This window comes from Mauremys reevesii, linkage group 10 (genome assembly GCF_016161935.1).
Source record: "Mauremys reevesii isolate NIE-2019 linkage group 10, ASM1616193v1, whole genome shotgun sequence".
Classification (NCBI taxonomy): Eukaryota; Metazoa; Chordata; order Testudines; family Geoemydidae; genus Mauremys; species Mauremys reevesii.
The window spans coordinates 83,346,753-83,372,220 of record NC_052632.1 but is presented as its reverse complement, the minus strand read 5'-3'; the positions used below and the strand labels follow the sequence as shown (position 1 = coordinate 83,372,220).

Genomic DNA, 25,468 nt, shown 5'->3' with positions numbered 1-25,468 from the left:
CACTAAACACTAGTAAATGCAAAAAGGTAAATTAAAACATTACATTTTCACAACTGAAGGCACAGTAGTCTGGAAAAGCATGATTTAGGGTTCCGACACCAATTTTAACTCAACCATACTGCACACCCTGTTTGATTAATACTATGCACCTAAAAGAGATCTTAAGTTCAGGATCTAAGAAAAATAAACTGATAAGACAGCATATGTGCAATGCCACAGAGTAAGCAACACTGTCAGAGCTCTAAATTATAATTTTTGATTTTGTGCGTAGCATTGCAATATGTAGATTCCTGGCTTTGATTTCGAAAGAAAAATTAGTGGAACACAGATGCGTCTCTGTTACCAGGAATGCCATCCTATACTAGTGCCTCTAGGAAGTGTGCACTCACAGGTGCACTTCAGAGATTCTTGTAATGCTGCACCAGTACTTCTATGGAGTCTCTTCTAGTCTCCATACAGACAAAGAACTCAGGGTTTGGCTTCAGGACGCCCTCTGTAACTGGGGGAGTATAAGTAGAGACAAAAGTGCGCTTTGGAGAGTTAGCTACAGGGTGGGAGGATCCAGGCTGAAGTCAGGGATGCTGTTGTCAGCATTACAGGAAAATCAAGCACTTAGAGCTGCGTGCACATGCAGACCACATCTAACGGCACAGTTGCCAACTTAAGGATAAAGAACGAGGAGTACGTGTGGCACCTTAGAGACTAACAAATTTATCTGGGCATGCATAACTATAACTAACTTTGTTAGTCTCTAAGGCCTGGTCTACAATACGCGTTTATACCGAATTTAGCAGTGTTAAACCAATTTAACCCTGCACCCGTCCACACAACGAAGCCCTTTATATCGATATAAAGGGCTCTTTAAACCGATTTCTGTACTCCTCCCCGACGAGGGGAGTAGCGCTGAAATCAGTATTGCCATGTCGGATTAGGGTTAGTGTGGCCGCAATTCAACGGTATTGGCCTCCGGGCGGTATCCCACAGTGCACCATTGTGACCGCTCTGGAAAGCGATCTGAACTCGGATGCAATGGGCAGGTAGACAGGAAAAGCCCTGCAAACTTTTGAACTTCATTTCCTGCTTGCCCAGCATGGAGCGCTGATCAGCACAGGCAAATCTGTTCTATCAGAGCTCTGTTCCAGAAGACGAAATACCAAAGCATTTGAAAAAATCTCCAGGCTATGATAGACAGAGGCCACAGCAGGGACTCTCAGTGCTGTGTGACAACCATAACGGAAAGCCAACGAATCAAATGGATGCTCATGGAGGGAGGGAGGGGGAACTGAGGACTCCAGCTATCCCACAGTTCCTGCAGTCTCCGAAAAGCATTTGCATTCTTGGCTTAGCTCCAATGCCTGAAGGGTCAAAAACATTGTCGCCAATGGTTCAGGGAATATGTCGTCAATTTACCCCCCCCCCCGCCAAAGAAAAAAGGGAAAAAAATCGTTTCTCGCCTCTTTTCAACATCACCGTATGTCTACTGGATGCTGCTGGTAGACGGGGTGCTGCAGCGCTAAACAGCAGCATCCTCTCCCCTCCCCTCCCCGGTGGCAGACGGTACGGTACAAAATGACTGCTAGCCGTCCTCGTCATCATCCTGTGAGTGCTTCTGGCTGGCCTCGGTGAGGTCGGCCGGGGGCACCTGGGCAAAAATGGGAATGACTCCTGGTCATTCCCTTCTTTAAGCTTTGTGTCCTGGAGATTCAGTCCTGGCAGATGGTGCAATAGGGCTGGTAACCGTCCTCATCATAGCAGCTGGAGGCTGAGCTCCTCTCCCTCCCCCCCTTTCATGTCTAATGGAGATTCTGGCCTATCATAGCAGCGGGAGGCTGTGCTCCTCTCCCTCCCCACCCTTTAATGAGTAATGGAGATGTCTTGCCTGGACTATCATAGCAGCTGGAGGCTGCCTCCCCCTCATTTTATCTCGCTAAAAAGTCAGTGTTTCTTATTCCTGCATTCTTTATTACTTCATCACACAAATGGGGGGATAACTGCCACGGTAGCCCAGGAGGGTTGGAGGAGGAGGGAAGCAACGGGTGGGGTTGTTGCAGGGGCACCCCCTAGAATAGCATGCAGCTCATCATTTCTGCCGGATCTCTGGGGCTCTGACCGGAGCAGCTATGCTCTCTGGTTCTCTAGTAGACTTGCCCCATATTCTAGGCAGAACTGACAAAACCTAAAGAAGGGAATGACCTGGGAAGTCATTCCTATTTTTGTATATGCGCCCCCGGCCGACCTCAGCGAGGCCAGCCAGGAGCACCCATGACAGCAGCAGACGGTACAATATGACTGGTAACCGTCATCGCCAATTTCCAAAGCAGCAGACGGTGCAATAAGGCTGGTAACTGTCTCTGCTACCTTGCAAAGGCAAATGAATGCTGCTGTGTAGCACTGCAGTACCGCATCTGTCAGCAGCATCCAGTACACATACAGTGACAGTGAAAAAAGGCTAAATGGGCTCCATGGTTACCATGCTATGGCGTCTGCCAGGGCAATCCAAAGAAAAAGGGTGCGAAATGATTGTCTGCCGTTGCTTTCACGGAGGAAGGATTGAGTGACGACATTTACCCAGAATCACCTACGACACTGTTTTTGCTCCATCATGCATTGGGATCTCAACCCAGAATTCCAATGGGCGGGGGAGACTGCGGGAACTATGGGATAGCTACCCACAATGCAACACTCTGGAAATCGACGCTAGCCTTGGTACATGGACGCACACCGCCGAATTAATGTGCTTAGTGTGGCCGCGTGCACTTGACTTCATACAATCTGTTTTAAAAAACCGGTTTATGTAAAATTGGAATAATCCCGTAGTGCAGACATACCCTAAGGTGCCACACATACTCCTTGTTCTTTTTGCTGATACAGACTAACACAGCTACCACTCTGCAACTTAAGGATGTTTCCTATGGCTTATTCTCAGCCCTGCATCTTCAGATAGTTATAAATATTTTTAAACCACTTTTTCCCCAGGCCCAGCAAAGATTGTGTTGTTCGCGGAGAACTGACTTTTTGGGTTGAGAGAAATTCTGAGTTAAGAGAAATGTTTTAGGCCATAAACTCAGTAAATGAATGGATAGAATTTGCTCCAAATTGTAAGTAATTTTTCAACCGAGACCAAGTATAAACGATTGTACTCCCCGACTGGAATGTTTTGGAAAGCGGTGGATGACTGACAATAGGGGAATTCTGGCATGTTAACAGTGGTTGTTCTGTCTTGTATTACCTGAGGGGAGAGTAATGGAGGAGGCACTTGAGCACGTGAATTAGGCTGGGATGAATTAAGAGGTTGTGCTGGGGGCTGCTGCATGCTCCTGGGCTGTGCTGCTATATTACCAACGCCAAACACACTGGGATTGCCATTCTGGAAAGAGAAGTTAACATTAGTGACAATACCCCTCTTCTGCGGCTTCCCCCACCCCTATGTATTCAGAATGAGAATTTAACAGTATATCAGCCAAAACAATAGTCATGCTGCTATTTCAAAGGAATAAAATGCTCTCATCAAGTAACATGCCAAGGATATGCACATGGCCTTACCTGTCTAACAGAATTCAAGTTTTGCATACCCAGCCCTGCTAGGGAGCCAAGGGCTTGGTTAGGTAGTGCACTATTTGAAGGGGGAAGCTTCATGTTTTGATTGGAAATAAACTGCATGTTTTGGGACTCGTCTGCTACAATGCCATCCTGATTGGATAGACAAACAGATGCGCAACAACCAGCCAGCAAGCAAGCAGAAGGGAGAAACCATTGCCAGGAACAGAAGGGAAGAGTCACATGACAGTCCAGCATCAGCAGGAAACAGGCAGAAAACAAAAGAGACCAGATTAGTGTTATCTGCACTGCGAGTAGAAGAAGAGCGCTATACAAGTGCTTAGTACTGATAAATAAATTAAAAGGACAAAACAAGTTTTACAGTTTAATAGTAAAGCCCTAATTTATCTCTGCACCAAGTACAGAAGCTGTGGGACAAATGGATCACAGCTACAGACCGCTGTCTGAATTCATGTTCATCAGGGTTGGAGTTAAGCAGTCACTAACCTTATCAAAGTAAGGACTGCGATCCATGGAAGACTCTTTGGAAATCTGAGGACGAGAACCAGGGCCCTTTCCTACCACCCGATTGTAATCGCCAACGTTCAGGGCATGCTTTTCCAACTCTATTCGTTTATCCTGTAATATTCCTAATCAGGGGAAGAAAGAAAGATGAAGTTGAAGAGTCCAATTAGTTGCTCAAATACTTAATAGTAAATAAATATGTGCTATTTTATCACTGCACTAAACGAGGCTCTACTGAATAAGATGTTTGAATGATTTTCAACACCATTTTTCTTGTTTTGCCTCAGAGTGCACAAAATACTATGACGACTGCTATACACGATTGCCAGAGGACTGATTAACCAGATTTTACTGGTCTTCAGACAAAACTGATTGCACTGTTTTTGTGGAGAACAGGGCAAGTCTCACATGGTGTTTGAAGTTTGTATTTCCAGATGTTAACCACACATTCTTAATACTAGCAGTACAAATTTTCCTGGTTTGCAGTTACATTTACCATCTTCCTTCTATTTGGATGAGAAAATTCCATAAATCCTTTAACAAGTACTTCATTCAGTTACAAAAATCCTTTAAAGAAACGATAAAAATAATTTAAGATATCTTATCAGCATGTACTAATGTCACACTGGATAATTAAACCAGAAAAATTTAAAAATCTAATTTACTTTTTAAAAAGGTCCATCTAGCCCAGTATCCTGTCTGCTGACAGTGGCCAGTGCCAGGAGCCCCGGAGGAAATGAACAGAACAGGGAATCACCAAGTGATCCATTCCCAGCTTCTGGCAAACGGAGGCTAGGAACACCATCCCTGCCCATCCTGGCTGATAACCATTGATGGACCTATCCTTCATGAACTTATCTAGTTCTTTTTTGAACCCTATTATAGTCTTGGCCTTCACAACATCTTCTAGCAATGAGTTCCACAAGCTGATTGTGTGTTGTGTAAAGAAATACTTCCTTATGTTTGTTTTTAAACCTGTTGCCGATTAATTTCATTTGGTGACCTCTAGTTCTTGAGTTATGAGGAGTAAATAACACTTCCTTATTTAGTTTCTCCACACCAGCCATTTTATAGACCACTCATATCCCTCCTTAGTTGTCTCTTTGCCAAGCTGAAAAGTCCCAGTCTTATTAATCTCTCCTCATACGGAAGCGTTTTAATACCCCTAATCATTTTTTTTGCCCTTTTCTGAACCTTTTCCAATTCCAATACATCTTTTTTGACATGGGGCAACCAGATCTGCATGCACTATTCAAGATGTGGGCGTACCATGGATTTATGTAGAGGCAATATGATATTTTCTATCTTATTATCTATCCCTTTCCTAATGATTCCCAACATTGTTAGCTTTGACTGCTGCTGCACATTGCATGAATTTTTGTTTACATTCCTTTTTAGCTTGTCCAATACAAATTAGCTATTCAGTGCAGGGGAATGTAAATCTCAATTTAAAAAAAAGCATGAAATGACTTAACACAATGATCTTAAGGAAAATATTTATAATTTGTTTATGATTTTCTTTACACAATCTTAGAGTAAAGACCCAAACTACCTGACAATGTGCAAAATTCGGAACAAATTCTGCTCATCTTTGAGATGCAATCACAGAATGGTTATCTTGTAACTAGTGGATACTGTTTGTTCCTCCACAAGAGACTTCTACTGTACACCTTTTGTTTTCACTCATTATTCAAAGTAATTCTATTATGTTTATTCGCTAGAGGAAACCTTTCAAATTTACTATGAATAGACCAGTTCCACATAAACAGACTTTCATTAATGAGAGGTTACAGTAAAGATAAATATACTTCTAAAATAGTCTTAGCGTGTAAGATTCTTCTATAGATAATGAAAACCTCTTTGAACAGCTAAATTTGTTGTTTCTAAGAACAAACTAAATGAATTAGTGATTAATGTATCAAATCTTTGTTTCCAGTAGCAACCAAATTGCTCAGGAGGAGGCCTAGATACGTTTTTAAGTTCATATTTAGGCTCCCATCATGTCAACACTTACGCACATGCTTAACTTTACTTATGAGTAATTCCTTTGCCATCAATGGGACTACCTAGATATGCCAAGTTTCTCATGTGTGCAAGCATTTACATAATCAGGACCTCCATTTCTTTAGGGGAATGAGAATTATTTTTTAGTAACTCAGGAGAGGATGCAAACAAAAAGATGTGGAATACAGATTTGACAGTTAAACACAAGACTAATTTCCCTTATGCTTACCTCCAGACATGTCCATCTTATTGCTCGGTATGGTTTCTTCTGGTGATTCTCTCTGAAGTAATAAAATGAATCAGTTTAGTAAGAACCATTTTAAAAAAGTTAAAACAAAGGAGATCCAGATACAGTGAGTATTTCATTCAACCCTGCAAGAAAGAATAATCAAACTTTTGACAAAGCAAGTGTGATTTTGCAAGCACTTTTTCCTATTTTCTAATCCCTGTATCAATGAAGACAGAGATCTTCAGACACACAAAAATATTGACCATCTGGTACATGCTACTAGAATTAAAACTCAGTAATGTTTATAAGAAGTTTTTCGAACAACAGGTGTTCTTATACTGAAGATCTGAACAGTAAAGGAATGAAAAAAACAAATCAAAGAAGAAAGGAGGAGTTTATCTAAACTTGAAAATGATTTAATTAAAACAAGAGTATTTATCAAGCCTGACAAACATGCCATACTTACTGAAAAACTGAGATTTGTGAATTGCTTAATGAATGGATTTATCCACGTTTCATCTTGTTTATTTCCACCTTTCATTGTTCCCTTAAAAATAAAAGAGATTACTGTGATACTTGAAACAGTCACCAGCACGTACATTACATTGTAAGAAAGGATTAAATTAAAATGTAAACAAGGATTAAGCCTTCCTACATAATTGTACAACACAGAATTCAATGGGGTCCTTAATACTGACTGGGGCATTTAGAAGTTCTCCCCACACCTACACCTACCCACAAAATAGTTCCTCTGTGAGAGGCTTTTAGGAATTACATCCATTTTCTGTCCCCCAGACTTCTTGCATTCTTAAATTCCAGCCTCACCTCGTAAAATCATAATTACCTTTGTAGGCATTTTTTTCATGTACGGTGGCCAATTCAAAGATGGGTTAACTTCTTGGGAAGAACTGCTGTTCCACATTCCAATCTCTACATCGTCATCTTCCTCCCAGCTGGTCTGACGACTCCCTGGCAATGACATATCATCACCACACCAACCATCTTGCATAGATTTAGGCCCTGGATGTAAAGATTTTTCAGTCATGAACTAACTCCCTTTAATGCAAATACATCTTAAGGTTGCCAGACTATATTCAATTGTTAAGTAAAACTATATTATTGTGACAAATCTGATATTCTGCCATAATCTTGTGAATCCAGGGGGATCAAAGGCAACAGAAAAAGAAATAAACCAACAGCATTTGTTTTAACTTATGTCACTAGTTTAAAAAAAGCTGCTAATTTCCCATTATTATTAAAAATACTAATGAAAATAGAATTTATCTTCAGTACCTAAGATCTGAGAAAGTCACTAGCAAATTTACAGAGAACACATCTACCTTTTGTATTTATGTAAATGTCAAGATACAAGCCTTTTATATTTGAATTCACAATCAAACTTCTTGGTCACTATTTCACACTTTACCACCTGCACACTCAAAGAAGCTGCAAAAGCACATACCAGGTTTACTTGAAGCCTGCTGACCAACAGAAGCATTTCCCCAGCCAGAGGTGCCTGCTGCATCACTGATGGGCTCTCCCCAGCTAGTACCAGTATCCATGGGTTTACCCCACGCTGACGTTCCATTATCTACAGTAGTGGCAGGAGTAGAAGGCTCTCCCCAACCTTTTTAAAGCAGCAGGAGTTATTGGTGAGTTTAACAAGTCTTAAAACATTATGTAACATGCTGAGGGGTTCTTTACACTCAAAATATAATACAACACATAACTAAAAGCAAGATACACACACATTTTAAATCAAGAACAATATTGCAGTTGTAAGATTCTTCATGAGGAAAAAAACTAAATATAACACCAGTTCCATACATGAAGACATTACATTTTGAGCACAGAGATTTCAAATGAGAAGACACTAAACATCTAAAAACTCCACTTCAAATTGAAGGCATTTCTCTTTTGGATCTGATTCAATTGCAATTGAAAATTACTGGAAGGCAAATACTTTCTTAGATATACTATGCAAGCTCAACTACCCTTTCCCCCAATCTATTAAGGTCAGAGCTCTTTTTCTGAAGTCCAAACCTGCTACTGAAATATAAATAAACTCCCAGTGCCTTCCCTCACCAAGAAGTGAACAGCAAAGTGCCCTCCTCATTGTTGGCAATAAAAATTCTGTATTAAGGACACAGGTGAAGCCTTGAGTCTGCACTGTACCTTGCAGACACCTCTTAATGCTACTCTGTTTGCCATAGAGGCTTAAAGTTAATGTCACAGCTGAAGTTAAATTAAAATCTGGAGCTACATACAAAGCAAAAGTGCTTACCTTACTTGATGTTGCTTTTTTTTTTTTTTAATTCTTCCTCTACCTCCCTCAGCCACTTAAATTCAAGAGGAGTAGCCTAGCGTTAACTATACTGCTCAAGTTCACTTTTTAAATTTTAGAAAGATTCCTTCAAATAAAATACAAGCACTGAAAACCTATTCGCACTGCTCTCAGTTCTGACAAAACTATTCCCCAGCTTATAGAAGTTCTAGTTTCAAACAAAGTCCAGAGAAGTGTTTTATAATTGCCCAAGAAAACACAAGTCTAGGTAAAATGAAGCCTTACCAGAACCATTACTGCTCTCCTTGTTGGACATGGCACTTGAAGGCAGTAGCTGCTGATGTACCTGTGCTTGCTGGTCTGAACTGCTGCTACTGTTTGGGACATTTTTATTCCACATATTCACATTTTTGTAGTTGTATTTGCTTGGATCACCCCAAGCAGAAGTTCCATCATCAATTTCCATTTTACGGCGTATTGATTCTGGGGATGGCTCCTCCCATCCTGTGGGTTCCTCTTCCTTTGCTGGACTTGGTATTGGTCCACCCAACCATCCGGAACCTGGTGGTTTATTTGTGGTAGATGGTGCTCCCCAAGATCCAACATCTTGCTGCTTGTTCCAGTCTGGGGAGTTGACTGGCTTTGACGACTCACCCCAACCTTGAGGGTGATTTGATTTGGGAGGTTCTCCCCACCCCTGGCTCTGATTAGACTTTGCAGGCTCATCCCATCCTGAAGAATTATTTGGGTTTGTATTACTACTTCCCCAAGTAACAGAATTTGATTTAGCAGACTCATTCCAACCAGATACTGATCTGTCACTGTCACTACCTCCTGAACTAGATTTCTTAGCCTCACCCCAATGGTTGCTTCTTGAATTTTCTCCCCAGCTGTCGTTGGCAGAAGTTGCCCAACCTTGGCTGGCTTTTTGTCCATCTACCCATCCCTGTTTGATCTTCTGTGCATCATTCCAAGACGACTTGTCCTCTTTGCCACTTACCCATATTTGATTGCTCTTGACCATTACTGTAGCAGCAGAATCCTCTTCCCACCCACCTTGGCTGTTGGAGCCTTTGGAGTCTCCCCACCTTGTAGCAGACTTTGGATCTCCCCACCCTGATATAGATGAGGTATCATTAACATTAGGGCTAGGTCTCTCCACACATCCCCCTGAGCTGGAAGTCTGTGTCACAGAGCCTCCCCAGGCCTCTGTCCCATTGTCAGTCTTTCTTTCACCTCTTGGCGATGTTTCAGTATCCCAGGCAGTGTTTTGTTTAATTGGAGTCTGTCCCCAACCAGAGTTGGAAAGGACACGTGGATCTAAGTCAGTTCTGCTCACTATACTTTGGAGTAATGCATGCTGGTCAACTTTTCTTCTCTCTCGGTTCTGTCCTTCTGCAGTTACTTTATCATCATGGCATCCAGTGCTCTCTGTACTACCCTCGCTATCCCCAGTACCTGTTTTGGCCCATACATTGTTCTGCTCAGTTATCTGAGATGCAGCAGAATTCTGGCTATTAAGATCATCCTCTTCAGCAGATTTCCATCCATTTGTAAACTTCCTACTATTTCCATTTACGCTTTCATTGGAATGCTGATTGCTAGGCAGTTTATTCCATTCCCCATTTGAAATGCTAGTGCCAGTGTTTTGTGCAGGGTTGGCCCATCCTCTTCGAATTCCTCCAGAACTCGCACCATTTGCGCTTCCCCATGGCATATTTTGGGAGTTGACTGTCCCTCCCTCCCATGCCCCTCCTCCTTTATTCCCATTGATTTGAAAATTAGTGCTGCCAGGCCCATTGCTGCCAGGCTGCGTTAGAGTTGCATTCACAGTGTCACCATTTGCTTGGCTGTTTGGGCCTGAACATTTGTCTCCAGAGTAATTAGAACCATAGGCAACCCACGTAGTACCATAAGATCCACCATTTTTTGCCTCACCATTGCTAAGATGAGAAGTGGAAGTGCCATTTGTAACTGGAGAGGCCTGAATCTGAGAATGATTCATTGTGCTCACACGCCAGGCCCCAGGCCCTGTATTATTAGGCAGTTCGTTAATCTGTACTGAACCAGCAGAGTTTGGTAAACTAGAGGTCATAAAGTTAGTAGTGTTATTTGGTCCTTTCATTTCAGTGTTAAGGTTTTGAGGTTGTCCACTGAATGAAACCTTCCTTGTACCATTCACTTCAGAATCACAATTTTCCTGAAGGCTTGCCCAGGAACCATGGGCTGAACCACCCACTTTAGAGTTAATACTCTGATTGTTAGACTTCTGACCTATGGTACTGCACTGAATATTTGTGCCAGAATTACCACTCCCTACAGACCCTTTCAGGGCATGTCCATTGTTCTCCAATACAGGCCAGGCACCATGGTTGCCATTTGAATTCAAAGTGCTTGGATTTAACCCTCCATTTGATGAAGAGTTTATGGTGCCCCAAGCATTCATTCTATTGTTGCTACTTTCAGATTTGCTGTCAGGAGCATCCACAGAAACTTGACATGTGCTTATTATGGTTCCATGGGATAAACCCCATGGCCCATTAATACTTCCGTTGCCCACATTATTGCTGTTGCTACCAACCACAAACTTATTTTGAGAACCATGTCCAATGCCATTCCGAACGCTATCATTTTCACCACCTGTGCTCCCTGAAGCCATTATAACAAGATTTCTCTCTGACCCAGAGCTAGAGGCGGAGTCAGTGTCCATACATTCTGAAGCCAACTCTGGGTCACTGCCTGTGATTGATGGCCATGCTTCTTTGTCAGAACCGTCTACGATAACTTTATCCCAGTTTGTGCTGGAGTCACTATTTGAAGAGACCGGTCCCCAGTGAGAATTTTCATAATGGGATCCTAGACCACTGTGGTTCAGATCTAGAAAGAAAAGGAAAAAAAAAGTGCTTCTTAAATTCAAGAATTTTACTTCAGTTAACACCCCCAGAAAAAAAATTACAGTAGAACCTCAGACTTATGAACACCAGTTACAAACTGACCAGTCAACCACACACCTCATTAGGAACTAGAAGTATGCAATCAGGTGGCAGTAGAGATCCAAATTTTATATTTATTTCCCCCCCCCCAACCCCTACTAAAAAAATAAAGGGAAAGTAAAAAAAGATTTGACAAGGTAAGGAAACTGTTTCTGTGCTTGTTTCATTTACATTAAGAGGGTTAAAAGCAACATTTTTCTTCTGCATAGTAAAGTTTCAAAGTTGTATTAAGTCAATGTTCAGTTGTAAACTTTTGAAACAACCCAAAATGTTTTGTTCAGAGTTATGAACAACCTCCATTCCTAAGGTGTTTGTAACTCTGAGGTTTTACTGTTATAAGACAAATACAACAATTCAAAGTGAGAGGTATTGCACAGATTACTCTAACATTTTTATCACTGGATGTTATGACAACATTAATATATCAATTGCCACATAATACCTAGCAGAACACTTAGCAAGGGCATGGAAAAATATATTAATATATTTGAGGTATGAAATTAAATACGGCATCCCTAATAAACTACAGTTTGGATTGCCATTACAGTTTGTGTTTTTAAATATTATACCGCTCATGTGTAGAATACTTTATGAAAGGGGAACTATACAAATCAAAAAACAAAACAATTGTTAAAGCTTGAAAGCGATGTTCTGAAAGGGAGACTGTTATATATAACAGAAAGTTAAACAGACTACTATGCAACAGTAGCCAGGGAAAAGAAGTATGGAAAGAAACACCATTAAAGGACATTAAATATATCTTAAGTGACAGGTTATTCAAGGTATTTACTTTTGTACATCATCCTCCATACGTAGAAGAAGAAAGTGCTTTACAGGAAGTCACTTCAAAGGAAAAAAAGGTAGGTAAAGGTGAGATTTAAAAGAAAATGGGCTTAGGGCAAGGTTCAATTCTATAGAAGGCTGCAAAAATTAAGATCATTCCGTGGAACGGAGAGCAAGAGGGGAACTCTACTGTGATAGTCACAGTTATAAGGAACAGAGTAAAAGCTGATCAGTCCCACTCCTGTGGAATTCACTGATATGGAGTACAAATCAAGTAGCATGGCTGAATTTGTATCTGTGCAAGTTAAAACATTTTCTCAGCTGATCACATGCAGGAATCAAGACGAAATTCTCCCCAGCTATTTATAAGTATTTCACAGTTGGCTACATGCAGAATAAGGTTTTTAACTTTCTATTAAAGTGTCAGATACAGGCTGCTGCCAAAGGCAGAATAGCATACCAAAAGGTGTGTATTTTACCACACATTGGGTCATGCTGAGTTTCGAAAACTCTATTATAGAGACGAATTCCTTTTTCATCCCTCAAACCGACAATCTGAACAAAAGTGCTTCCCCACGTCAATTTTTTTTAAAAAGTTTGCTGCAAGTATGAAAAACCAACTAACTAATAGCAGGATAGCTATTTGGAAATACAGTACTATAAAAACATGTAATGCTTGAACAATGAATAATCTGAAGCAAAATACCAAAACCTAATAGAAGATGAGGAAAAACTGTCAGGTAAGTTACTGGCTTAATATTTGTATGAATAAGAGAAAAAGCAGCATAATATTACATTCTCAAATATATTTTATACCTGGAGAAAAGGACTTCCCGCCACAGTAAGACATCCAGGATTTGCTAAGCAAACTGAACCCAATTTTCTTTTAAGCTAACACAGTTAACACAGTAATATTGCTTCAGAATATTCAAAATCTGAATATTCAAACACTTGATAGCCTTATTTACCTGGGTAATTGTTAATTAGCATGCAAATATTTCTCTGCTAAACATGTATTTCTGTTTAGTGGAATTATACAAGCCCCCTAGATAAATATGTTCTCCTTTAGATGGTAGTTATGGAAAATGCATAGTTTGTGGATGAACACAGAGTACTAGCGCATTTACTAATGTGTATTTGACTTAAAAGGGACACAAGCTAATTTCAGACAAATCTCTTGCTTGTTCCACTATCATCTTAGATCAGCAAGACTCAAGCTTTCATGGTTGTTATTTAGCCTGTTTAAAGCATGAACAGTGACTAAGGCACTTTACAGTCAGTCATGAAGACATGACACCACCCTCAAAAAATTTACAATTGAAATAGGTAACATAAAACTAGAAAAGAATGGGCAGGGGAATAATTAAAGCCAAGTGATGTAAATTCACATTCTCTAGCTAACATCTAGTCTAAGGATCAATTTGTAGGCAATAGCACCTTGCATCTAATCTCAAGAATTATGCTGATTTTGATTAGTAGAACACCCCCAAGATATTGCATCCCCCACCTCTTGCATCCGAAGAAGTGGGTATTCACCCACGAAAGCTCATGCTGCAAAACGTCTGTTAGTCTATAAGGTGCCACAGGATTCTTTGCTGCTTCTACAGAACCAGACTAACACGGCTACCCCTCTGATACTTGACCCCAAGATATTGTAACCCATTAATACTTATAAATAAAGCTAGAGTATGTACTCCACCACTATTAATATTTCACTCATTTGCTGGAAGTTTTAAAATGTGTTTTTAAAAATGACATTTAGAAAAATAGTTACATCTTAAAATACTGACATTACTTACAAGCTTTTCACGTTTCTTTGACATATGCCTTAAAGACTGGTATAGAATTGAAGCATAAATATTGGGTCAAATTTTTATTTTAAAAAAATAATAGCCTTAATTTTAAAATGACTGCCAAAACAAAGACCCTATTCCTGCATCTCTCTGCCAATATTTGTGTCACTGACTGTATCACTGGAAATGCTTTGACAGAGTAACTGAATGGCTTTATGTCACTGAAATCTTGCAAACAATTTTGAAAGGCAATGACTTGACAGTGATAGGAAGGATTATTTTCTTTGCATTCTACTCATATGTGACGTTCAGCAAAAATAATCACTGCAGGACTAGCAAGAGCGCGCTGCACAAAAAAAAGTGTTCTGAGATTGCGCTGAAAAAAATCTCTCAATAGTAGACATCTTATAAAATATACTTCTGTTTTAAAAGTCAACATTAAAAAGTCGGGTCTGTGTTCCTTGATAAGATACCCAGAGCTTGATACTACTTGCTGATGAAAACAGGCTAAAAGACTTAGACTAGTAACCTTAAGGTTTGTTTATGTCTTTCTTCACCAATTTATTTTATATAATCTTTAGAATTAATAGTCAACTATATACCAAAAGTAGAGACTGCAACATTATGCACCAGCTATCATGTATTTTTAAACTGCAAGAAAGGAGTAGAAAATGTAAAATGAGATCAACTTGCTTAAAAGAAAGAACTTTCTTTTCAACTGCTCAGATTCAAAGACCTTGCAGTGAAGATTTTCAAAAGTTCATAGAAATAAGAAAATATTTTGGACCTGTGGTTCCCCATATTATGGTACTGCTAATACAATTACAAAGGCTGCGGCAATGAAAACGGATAAGAAAATGTATAAAAAATTATCTGAATCAGCGCATTTCATACTTGAGGTATTACAATGTAATGAGTAAAACAAGGGAAGTACAGTTACTGTGTAAGCAAACAATGACTACAATGTACTCCAGCAACCTAAAACCGTACATGTGAGAACTTGTTTTGTTCAGAGAAAGATTATGACTTGAATACCAAGACTTCAGTTTACTATCTCAATGGAAGATGACAACTTTGTCAGTTCTCCCCTTTTTCTACACTAAGCATGAGGCAGTCTCAACATAAAATATGAACCAACAGCCTTAAGGCTCAGAAGCAAGTGACCTAGTTGTAACTAGTCTACTAAAAAAGCCCATTAAGTTACACAACTTCCAACACAATTTAGCACAAGTTAAAATGTCTAGAAGTATGTCTGCTGCCAACAGCTCATTCTATGATATTGTCAAGCATGCAAGTACCCAAACATTATTCAGGAAAAGTCTGTTCTTAATAAGTACTCTGCATGAACCTTAAAAGGAGCTGTATATTGTATTATCTGTAATTCTGAGTGATTGATTGACTAGTCCAAAGAGAAAAATATCTGTCTAAGCTTCTGAGATGTAAAAAGGGATAAAAATGATAACACTGAAGGCTGACGGATCCTTCAGAGTTACAGGACACGTGAAAGCAGCCAAAAAACCATGGACAACTGAATGTTTTATATGGATGTTGCTAACTGAGGGGAAAAAAAACATTTCTTGGTTTTATGTTACTTAACTAGCTGAAGAAACTAATCAGAAAAACCTGAAATTTCATATTACTATGGATACTTATTGATGTCTATAATATAGTATTTATTTAGTATCAGTGGTCACAATTATTTATCACATATAGCACCTAACTGTGCATTGGAACCTACTGGTGTAGTCCAGAACTTTGCCCCAGAGAATTTATATATAAAATTAAGAACTCATAACCTAATTGCAGTATATAAGTGCAGAAACAAACAGTAAGCATTTAAGTCATACACATTAACAGTCAAGCTTCTAAAACCACCACCAACCAAGAAGCAAAATCAATAAATAATTGTGCAAGTAGTTAGTGAAATATGTAACTCTTATAAACATACACGTAGTGCACAACAAACATGAGACTGAAATAGGTATGCATCACCTGACTGGTTAGGGGAATGGCTGACCAAGTCCCGAATGGGAGGCATGCCTATGAAAAAGCAAAAAATTACAGAATTGTTATTGAATTAAAGTATTCCTTTAGGATTATTCCACAAAGCACTCAATTATTTTAGAATCAGTTTATTATCATCCTCTCTCAGAAGAGAAGTTTTTCCTGTCAAAAGGGCAGCCCTTCATCTTCATTAGCTAGTGTTAGTAGCTGCAAATTATAGACCATCTCATATAGCTCTAGAACAGGGGTGGCCAACCTGTGGCTCCGGAGCCACATGCGACTGGCTCTTCAGAGGTTAATATGTGGCTCCTGGCATAGGCGCTGACTCCGAGGCTGGAGATACAGATGCTAACTTTCCAATGTGCTATGGGGTGCTCACTGCTCAACCGTCTTCCCCCACGGCCCCTTCCCCTGAGCCTGCCATGCCCTCGCTCCTCCCACCTCCTCACCAGAGCCTCCGCCGCATTGTGGGGCGAGCAAGAGGCTTGGGGAGGGAGGAGTCGCTGCTGATTGGCAGGGCTGCCGGAGGGTGGGAAGCGCTGGAAGGGGGTAGTGGATGGGGGGCTGCTGACATATTATTGTGGCTCTTTGCCAATGTTCATTGGTAAATTCTGGCTCCTTCTGAGGCTCAGGTTGGCCACCCCTGCTCTAGAAGCTGCAATAAATACAAAATGTATCTGACAAACAAAACTTCAATTTTTTACTAATATCCTGCCAAAACAGCACTGCATATGCAAAAATTTTGTATTTATAATTTTGCATTTCATTTTTGCTCAGTGTTTCCATCCCTACTTGATTTCTATTAACCCGAAGTTTTGTTTTTAAAATTAAAAAACACCCGATTAAAGTATAACTAGTTTCAAAAATTCTTGACTTATACAAAATTAACTGGACTTGTTAGATAGCTTTGTATTAATGGCAAAAACTACCTACCATAAAATTGTCTCTTTTGTTAAATTCATGAGACTACTATAAGAATCATAGAATTTGAACACTGCCCTCTAGCCTAGTGGATCTTAATCTTTCCAGACTACTGGACCCCTTTCAGGAGTCTGATCTGTCTTGCATACCCAAGGTTTCAACTCACTTGAAAACTACTTGCTTACAAAATCAGATAAACATACAAAAGTGTCACAGTACGCTATTCTGAAAAAATGCTTACTTTCTCATTGTGTGTGCGTGTATGAAATTTTAGTTTGTACTCACTTCGCTAGTGCTTTTTGTGTACCCTGTTGTAAAACCAGGAAAATATCTAGATGAATTGATGTACCCTCTGAAAGACCTCTGCATACTCCCAAGGGCACGTGCACCCCCGATTGAGAACCACTGCCCTCACCCATCCCTGGTCTCACTATTAAGCGAATAGTCTTGCAATATCCTTGGACAGTGTGATTTATTCTTCAGATGAAAGCTTTTTCTTTACCTGCTCATATTTTGCTTCTTGGTTTATTATAGATTTGTATTGCACCATAGGACCTAGCCAAGTTTGTTTTGGATGGGCTGAGTAAGCCAAACTTCTAAACACCACATACAATTTTTTGCTAGCTTCTGCCTCCTGCAACAGATTAACATTTTCTATTGACAATGTATGTAATCAAATTGTGTAACAGTTTTAAATCCCCCTTGCTTCCCCTTTATAAAATCCATTACATTTAATATTTAGAAGGCTTCCCAAATTAATTTGAGCCCCACAATTACTAAGAACCTTTCAAACTCCAACCCCTCCCTTTTTTTTTTTAAGCAAAATTACCCAGGGCAGCTTGAATCACATTGCAGCACATTTTGTTTCTGCATACTCCTGTTTTAATACAATTTTACAGCCGCATTGTCAAGGCACAAGGATAAAAGGAGACTTGCCCAAAATCAGACAAAGACTCAAAGTAACTCAGCCTGGATTAGATGCTGATGGCTTCTAATCCATTGCTCTACAAGGAAGTACCTCCTAATATGCCTCCCCAGTTTTAAATAATTATTTGCAACAGCCATCTATACAGCTCACTGTAGCAAGCAGTTAGTGGTCCAGTAACTATCTGCTTATCATTTTGGTTTATATTACAAGATCGTCAAGATAGAACACTGGGTTGTCATGGTAAAAAACAGAAGAGGAGAGATTTATTCTAAAGATTTACCTCACATGGTTTACAAATGGGGAAAAGTTTTGATAAAGAAAACTATTATGACTGGCATGGATACAGTCTCATAAACAAGAGCCGCTTGTAAACAGACCTCGGAAAGTATTTCCCATGGTTTTAACCTTAAGAATGTTCCATAGGTGAGCTCCATTAGGAAGACTTTAATCCTTGAGGAAAAAGGATTCACCACATGTTCTCAGAGTACAAATATAACATCTGCTTGTAGAGCTATTAGGACCTTCCCAAACTAGCTTTATCCCAAACAGAACAGACTAATTTTCAAAATGGAGAAGTGTGGGTCCATGGGAATATAGGCAATAAACTACCTTTTACTGAAGATAAATATTAGTTAAGGATGCCCAGTCCAGAAGATTTACGATCAGCCTACACTGGCCAGGGAAATCAATATTAGCATAAATTGTTAATCTGCTTTCCCTGGCCTTTACAGAGAACCTAACAAACAAGAGGGTAAGTTTGCTTCTAGGAATAACTCACAAAAAGCCTGCATTTAGATGTTGGGCCTCTGACAGACACTCAGAATGGAGCTGTCAGATCTCTGAATCTTGACTCTAACTTCACCTAAAAATGCAGAGAGGATACAAGCACATAGAATACAAAGTTCTATTTATTTTAATTTGTGAATATCAGTTTACAAAACCTGTACAAAATGAGGTGAGTTAGGGAGAGAGTTTTCAACTCTAATCCTAATTCCCTTATTTTTATGGTTTTGCAGGGGTGTTTCCATATTGTGCACACATTAGCCCAATTATACGCAAATTAGTTGCCAGCTTTTTTTTCCTTCCTGAATCTCTTGCAAGCCTATTTAAATCAGAGGCACTTTGTTCACAGTCCACATTCTCATTCTGTATTGAAGTCATTTGTGTATTCAGAACATCACAGGGTTAATTTCTTAGAGCAGGATGTGGCTATTCATTCCACTGATTGAAAATATCTACTTCTGTAGGTGTGTGAAGGACTTTACATCCTCAGGACAGTAACAATCACTGGTGTTCTTGTTAAACAGTCGCTGGACCCATGCTATCAGGGTATATGGTACACTCTTTCCAACAGGTTACAGGATTGCATATTATCTCGGCCTGCTTGTTCGGTTTTACCATCTGGGATACTGAATGTACCACAGGGACATTATTGTACGTTTTGGAAAGGGGTAAGCAGGGTACATTAGGTGGAAGAAGGTTCCATGAGTATTAGGCAAATCTTGATGAAAGCAATATGCATTAGCATGGGTTTCAAGGCTCGGACATTCTTTTTGATTTTACTAACCTCTCGTCTCTTAGCGAAGCACAGAATTCTTCGCTGAACAGTTTATCTGCACATAGATTTTTTTTTTTTGTTAAGTGAAGGACTAAGGGATTATTTTACCTTCCTGATGTTCTGATCTGTTTAATTTCTCGAATGGAATACTACTACTAGGGTGTGGACCTAAGATCTTTTTTGATGGCTGGGGGAAGGAGAAGATGGAAGTAGCAAAACAGCAAGATTAGCAGATTATTCACATAAGTTTTCATCAGAAATGATAGCAGCAAGTGACATCTTCCAGTGGCTCTTATGCAGTCAAACCATGGTAGTCTCCAAAGCATGCTCTACGAGAGTGGTCTCCAAAGTGGGGTGTGCAAGAGGATCCTTGGGGGTGCGTGGCAGGACGAGTGCTCCCCCCTTTCCCCGCATCAGCAGTTCGGGCGGGAGTCCGAGCAGCTTTTTTTTTTTTGCTTCGGCAAAAATGGTAGAGCCAGCGCGGCTGGGGGTGCGTGCTCAACATTTTTTTTTTTTTTTTTACACATAGGGGTGTGCGATCGAAAAAGTTTGAAGACCACTGCTCTATGAAACACTGTTTAGTGTAATCCAGTCTTTGTACTTTATCATCTTATCTACAGATCCCAAAGCATCTTACAAACATTAAACCTCCACCCCTCTGGACACTATCCCTACTTCATACATGAGGAAATGAAGCCTTAGGTAACACAAAAGGCATGTGGCACAGATGAGGGGTAATTAACTATTGGACCCATTCTGACTCTTATACGTGACAATTCCAGGAGACTAAAATGCAAAGTGACAGAGGATCTGGTAGCACAGTGACTGTCTGGGTGCAACAGCTCACACACCCTGTTTTGAAAGGTGGACAAAGGATGGCCAGGACAACTGGATTATTCTCTCCTCTCTGGAAAAGTTCCATGGGGCCTTTTATTGACCATCTGTACAACCAAAGATCAAGAAGGGACCTAGATTTAACATCTCATTCAAAGAATAGCAGCATCTCATTTCCTTAGTACAACACTGCTGTGTCACTATTGGGGGAAGAAACCAGTATCTTCTAGCTCAGAGATTACTCAGCCATACTAGTAAGTGCTCAGTATTACATCAAACAAAGCCAGAAAGAGAAGAAAAGAAGAGTCCACTTAGCTGTAAATAAATATTTTCCACAGGTTGGAATCTTATCAACCGCATCAGAAGAAAAATAAATAAGAGGCTGTGTAAGACTCTGTTGAAATGTAATACTCAACATATGTAACCAGTTTCTAACAGTTTGCCTTGAGGGAGAAATTTTTAATAAACTACACGTGAATCTTTCTTTGACATCACAGGCCACAAGACTAGATCAACAGACAATAGGCCTACGGAGAAAAAATTCATCTGTAAAAAACTAGTTTTTTTTTAAATGGTTAGACTGTGCTCATTTTGTTACAAACACAAAACTGAAGAGTTTAATCCCCATATAAGAAATCACTACCGAGATTAAAAAAAAAATACCAACAACCCATACTATTTTAGTTTGGCTATGCATTTGTACAGTATTTGACAGCAACATACCTGACAGTTTACCTTCATTTTAAATACTGTTATCGTCTAGAGTCTGTGATGAGTTCAAAGATATAAAATGGAGCAAAGTACCGAGGTTTTCCTAAGAATTCTTTTAAAAAGGAAAATCGCCTTTTTTAACTGGAGTGCTTTACATCATAGCCTCTGTAGTGGCACACATCAGTGATCTTAAGAAATACTATAAATTACAGCCAAGTTTAGATGGCTCAGGTGAAACAGTTGCATCATAACTGCTAAATGTCTTTCAAACAAGTAAATGCAGCTACAAAAACCAGCATAAGAAACACAAACAAACACTTATGGAGAAGATGATGGCTGAGCGTGGAATGCCAAAATGCTTTGTAAATTCCTGGAACTGGAGTGATTTCTTTCCAGTCAAGAATACACTACCTTTATCTTACTAACAAAAGATCAGTAAATTATAACGAGTTCATTCATTAAAAGTGCAAACTTATTCATGGATTCCAGGGTCAGAAGGGACCATTGTGAGCATTTAGTCTGATGTCCTGTATAACAGACCATAGAACTTCCTCAAAATTAATTCTTAAGGCAGGTCTTTTAGAAAAAGATCCAATTTTGATTTAAAAATTGTCAGTGATGGAGAAACCACCATGACCCTTGGTAAGATGTTCCAATGGCTAACTGCTGTCACTGTTAAAAATTTACACTTTATACACCCAACATATGAGCTCTTTATTACACTGTTGTGAAAGTATTTGAATGGTAGGTTGCTCAAGCCAACACGGACAAAGAAGGATCAGAGTAAAGAGCTTATGAAAAAGAGAGAAAATATTGATATGAACAGCAATCAACCATTCTCCTCTCAGATTCCAGAGAAGCAGATCCTATAAGAGGCCAAGATATTCTGTCGGCAGAGACAGTACTTGGGGCTAGAGCTCTGCGCAGACACAAATTTATATCTGCAGATGCAGATATCCGTGGATATAAATCAGTATCCATGGAACCGCCGGGGCGAAAGGAGCAGAACCTGTGGCTGCTGCTCCCAGGAGCCAGTGCCCTGGGCTGGCAGCTCCTCCGGCGTGGCTGTACTGCCCTGCAGCCCCACTCCCGTCCCTTCCCTTGAGCTGTCTGTCTCTCCTGTCCGGGGGCATGCGTGCCGTTTGAACATAGAGCGCAACCAGCGACAGGTGCCCGTGAGCCTGGTGCCCGCCCCACTGGGCGGGGTGTGGACAGTATAGCCACGACGGAGGAGCTGCCAGCGTGAGGTGCTGTCTCCCAGGAGCGGTGGCACCACGTTCAGCTCCTTTCACCACTGGGGTTCCCGGGAGAGCCCTGCGGATCCACAAATATTGATTTATATCCACAGATCTAAATTTGTATCTGTGCAGGGCTCTACTTGGAGTACATGAACAAATCTAATCTCTTTAGCAAAACAAACTAACATCAGAATAATGGCATTGATTTTTTTCACCCAGAAATTCAAGGTGATGTCACTGGATCTGAAACAAGAAACTTATTCTGAGGATGCTGTTCAGATTCCTGAATATTGGACATAGCTCTACACACACACTTTTGGCAAAGTCTTTACATAAAGGGGTTCCCTTTAAAGGGGGGGATCTAGAAAAAGGATATTAATATTCATCTAAACTTAAACCTACATTGTTCAAAGGTAGATATGCATCTGTATCGTATAGAAACTGCATTAGTCAATAACTAAGCTGAGCTGAGAATGATCAGAGATTCAGTTAAAAGGAAGATAGCGCACAGGAGACCAGGTTTTAAAGTTAATGCTTAACATGAACAACAGACCCTGGAGAACTCTTCGCCTATTTACCCTAAAATGGATTCTGTGTTGTACCAATTCAACCATTCTCATCTAGTTACTAATAAAATATCTAACCTCACTGAAAACAAGTTACTTCCTCTCTCACCTGACTGTTTTTTGCTGCTGCTGTTCGGCACTTCTCCGTTGGTCACTGGCTGTTTACTTGTGACACCGCTGCCTCCTGATTGGCTGTTTAATACTTTAGGAGTGGATCCCAGGTTTGCAGCTATCACTGGTAACTGCTGACCTCGCTTTAAAAGCTGTTTCTGTTCCTGGTGTCGAAATCGTGGTGGTACTTCACGAGGAGGGTATCGAGGCAAGGTCTGCTGCTGCTGCTGCTGCTGATTGCTGGCTGTGGCCCGCTTGGCATTATTATTAGTGCTGGTTGCTGGGGAAGTGCCGTTAGAGGTGACGGGCTGCGGCTGGCTTACACTGGTCTTTGTTTGTTCTGGCACTAACCCCCAACAACAAAAAAGAAAAAAAGTTGCAGAAAATTAATCACAGGTACCATAGTTTTCAAACTCAAAAAGAGCCTAAGAAAAGAAAAAAATGTTTTGAGTAGGGCAGGGGTGGCCAAGCTGAGCCTGAGAAGGAGCCAGAATTTACTAATGTACATTGCCAAAGAGCCACAGTAATATGTCAGCAGCCCCCACCCCGCATCAGCTCCCCCTCCACTCCCAGCATCTCCCACCCACTGGCGCCTCCCCCTCCCTCCCCGCACCTCCTGATCCGCTGTTTCGTGGCATGCAGGAGGCTCGGGGGGGGGGGGTGAGGGGGGGAGGAAGAAGAGCGAGGGCAGGGCAGGCTCAGGGGAGAGGGTGGAGTGGGGGCAGGGCCTGTGGCAGAGCCAGGGATTGAGCAGTGAGCACCCCGTCACATTGGAAAGTTGGCACCTGTAGCTCCAGCCCTGGTGTCGATGCCTATACAAGGAGCCTCATATTAACTTCTGAAGAGCCGCATATGGCTCCGGAGCCACAGGTTGGCCACCCCTGGAGTAGGGTATTATTACGGAATGGCAATATTTGCTCCAGTTAAAGCTGAAACCCAGTTTACACTATAAGCCTCGCTATATGCGCACACTATTTTCTATCATGGTATTACTAGTAATAGTAGGTTTAGCTATAAATTCATAACAAAATTATCCCAGCTCAAGTCTTTTATTACTACTCCTTACAAAGATTCTAAAATTTTTGATGGATCATCACTTCATCAGTCCAAGTCTGTCTTAGCACCTAAAGCAAAACTACATTCCTCAAAAAATTAAAAAAATCAAAAAAAATCTGTGTTGCATTATTTCCTACAGTGGGAAATTAAAAAATCCTTTGTGTACAAGTCTTTTATGAAGTCAACATAGAAAAGAACACAAGGCAAGATTAGAAACAAAGAGAATGAGTGGTTAACAGTCGCCTGTCTTGTCAATCCTGACATCCAAAGGGAAATCTATGTAGTTTTCACCCAGTCCATTGTCAGTAGAAAGTGATAGCATAAATACCATACACCATTTGAAATGGCTGGTTGCCTCCATGGATGAAATGCCAAGCATTCAGCTTACATGAAATCAAAATTACCTTTCATAACCTTGATAGCATGGCCATTTCTAGGTGGGATTGAGGCCAAAGAATTTGCAAGAAAGGTTATGTGTAGGTGTATACACCACACCTGAACTGTGAATGAACAGGTAATTACAGTATTTATTGCTACCTGTTTATTTGCTCCATCACACCAGTATAAACACAAAAAAATTAAATGAACCCCAGAAAGACACAGGATGGAGTACCTGGTTGGGCCTGGTCTACTAAAGCACACAAATACTCTAAAGGTATGGAATGCTTTACAGTAACTACATTTAGAGATCACCCACAATTTTAAAAAGTCTAAACCAATTCTATTGACGTCACCATAACACACTTTTTTCAAGTCCATTATATATATCAATGATCACACACAATTGTGTATGTGTTCAGTTTACTTTTTCTTTGATAAAATAAGTACAGAAGAATATCTAGGTTGTGATTTTCAGAGATGACTAGAGAATTTAACCACAACTTCCCTTGAAATTATTGGGAGCTGCATAGTTAAACTTTGAAAAGCTTAACCTTAAACAGTATTATAAAAAAATGCTTGGACAACTACTGTCTCTATAGCCAGGTCCTGAAGGTACAATTAAAATATAAGGCATTCCTACTGCTACGTGTGTGATTGTTGGGTGTTTGGGGTCCTATTAAAATTAAGCTTGAGTTACTATAAAGTTTTATCTTCCTTTAAGAGTAACTCTGCACATTAGTATGCCGTTAACATACCCTAGGCTTTTGACTTTGCAGCAGCATTTCCTAAACCGTTACTTTTTGTACTTAATTAAACAATTCCCTAGTGTGCTAGAAGCAAGAACAAAATGGTCAAATGCAAGAAAATTACAAAACATGAAAATCATACACCACCATTCACTTTCAAGTACAAATGCAGGTGAATACAATAGTCTGGCCTTAGAAAATCTAAGCAAAATCCAGTTCCCTGAAGCTTTGTTTAAAAAAATTTCAATATAGGGAATATGGCTGTT

General features: G+C 40.2%; 1 protein-coding gene across 7 annotated transcripts in view; it reads right to left on the bottom strand.

The window, feature by feature from the left end:
• TNRC6A (trinucleotide repeat containing adaptor 6A) overlaps window positions 1-25,468 on the bottom strand; it is a 170,197-nt gene that overhangs the window by 14,968 nt on the left and 129,761 nt on the right. For 3 of the 7 annotated variants that reach the window (XM_039490564.1, XM_039490565.1, XM_039490568.1), the window contains 9 exons: window positions 23,018-23,365; window positions 16,141-16,188; window positions 8,865-11,456; window positions 7,758-7,922; window positions 7,140-7,315; window positions 6,762-6,842; window positions 6,296-6,347; window positions 4,045-4,187; window positions 3,230-3,367 (listed from right to left, as the gene is read on the bottom strand). In XM_039490564.1, coding sequence (XP_039346498.1) covers window positions 3,230-3,367; window positions 4,045-4,187; window positions 6,296-6,347; window positions 6,762-6,842; window positions 7,140-7,315; window positions 7,758-7,922; window positions 8,865-11,456; window positions 16,141-16,188; window positions 23,018-23,365 — 3,743 coding nt within the window. Of the gene's footprint in view, window positions 1-3,229; window positions 3,368-4,044; window positions 4,188-6,295; window positions 6,348-6,761; window positions 6,843-7,139; window positions 7,316-7,757; window positions 7,923-8,864; window positions 11,457-16,140; window positions 16,189-23,017; window positions 23,377-25,468 lie in introns of those variants that run through there. The other 4 variants (XM_039490566.1, XM_039490567.1, XM_039490570.1 and 1 more) reach the window with 3 other exon arrangements.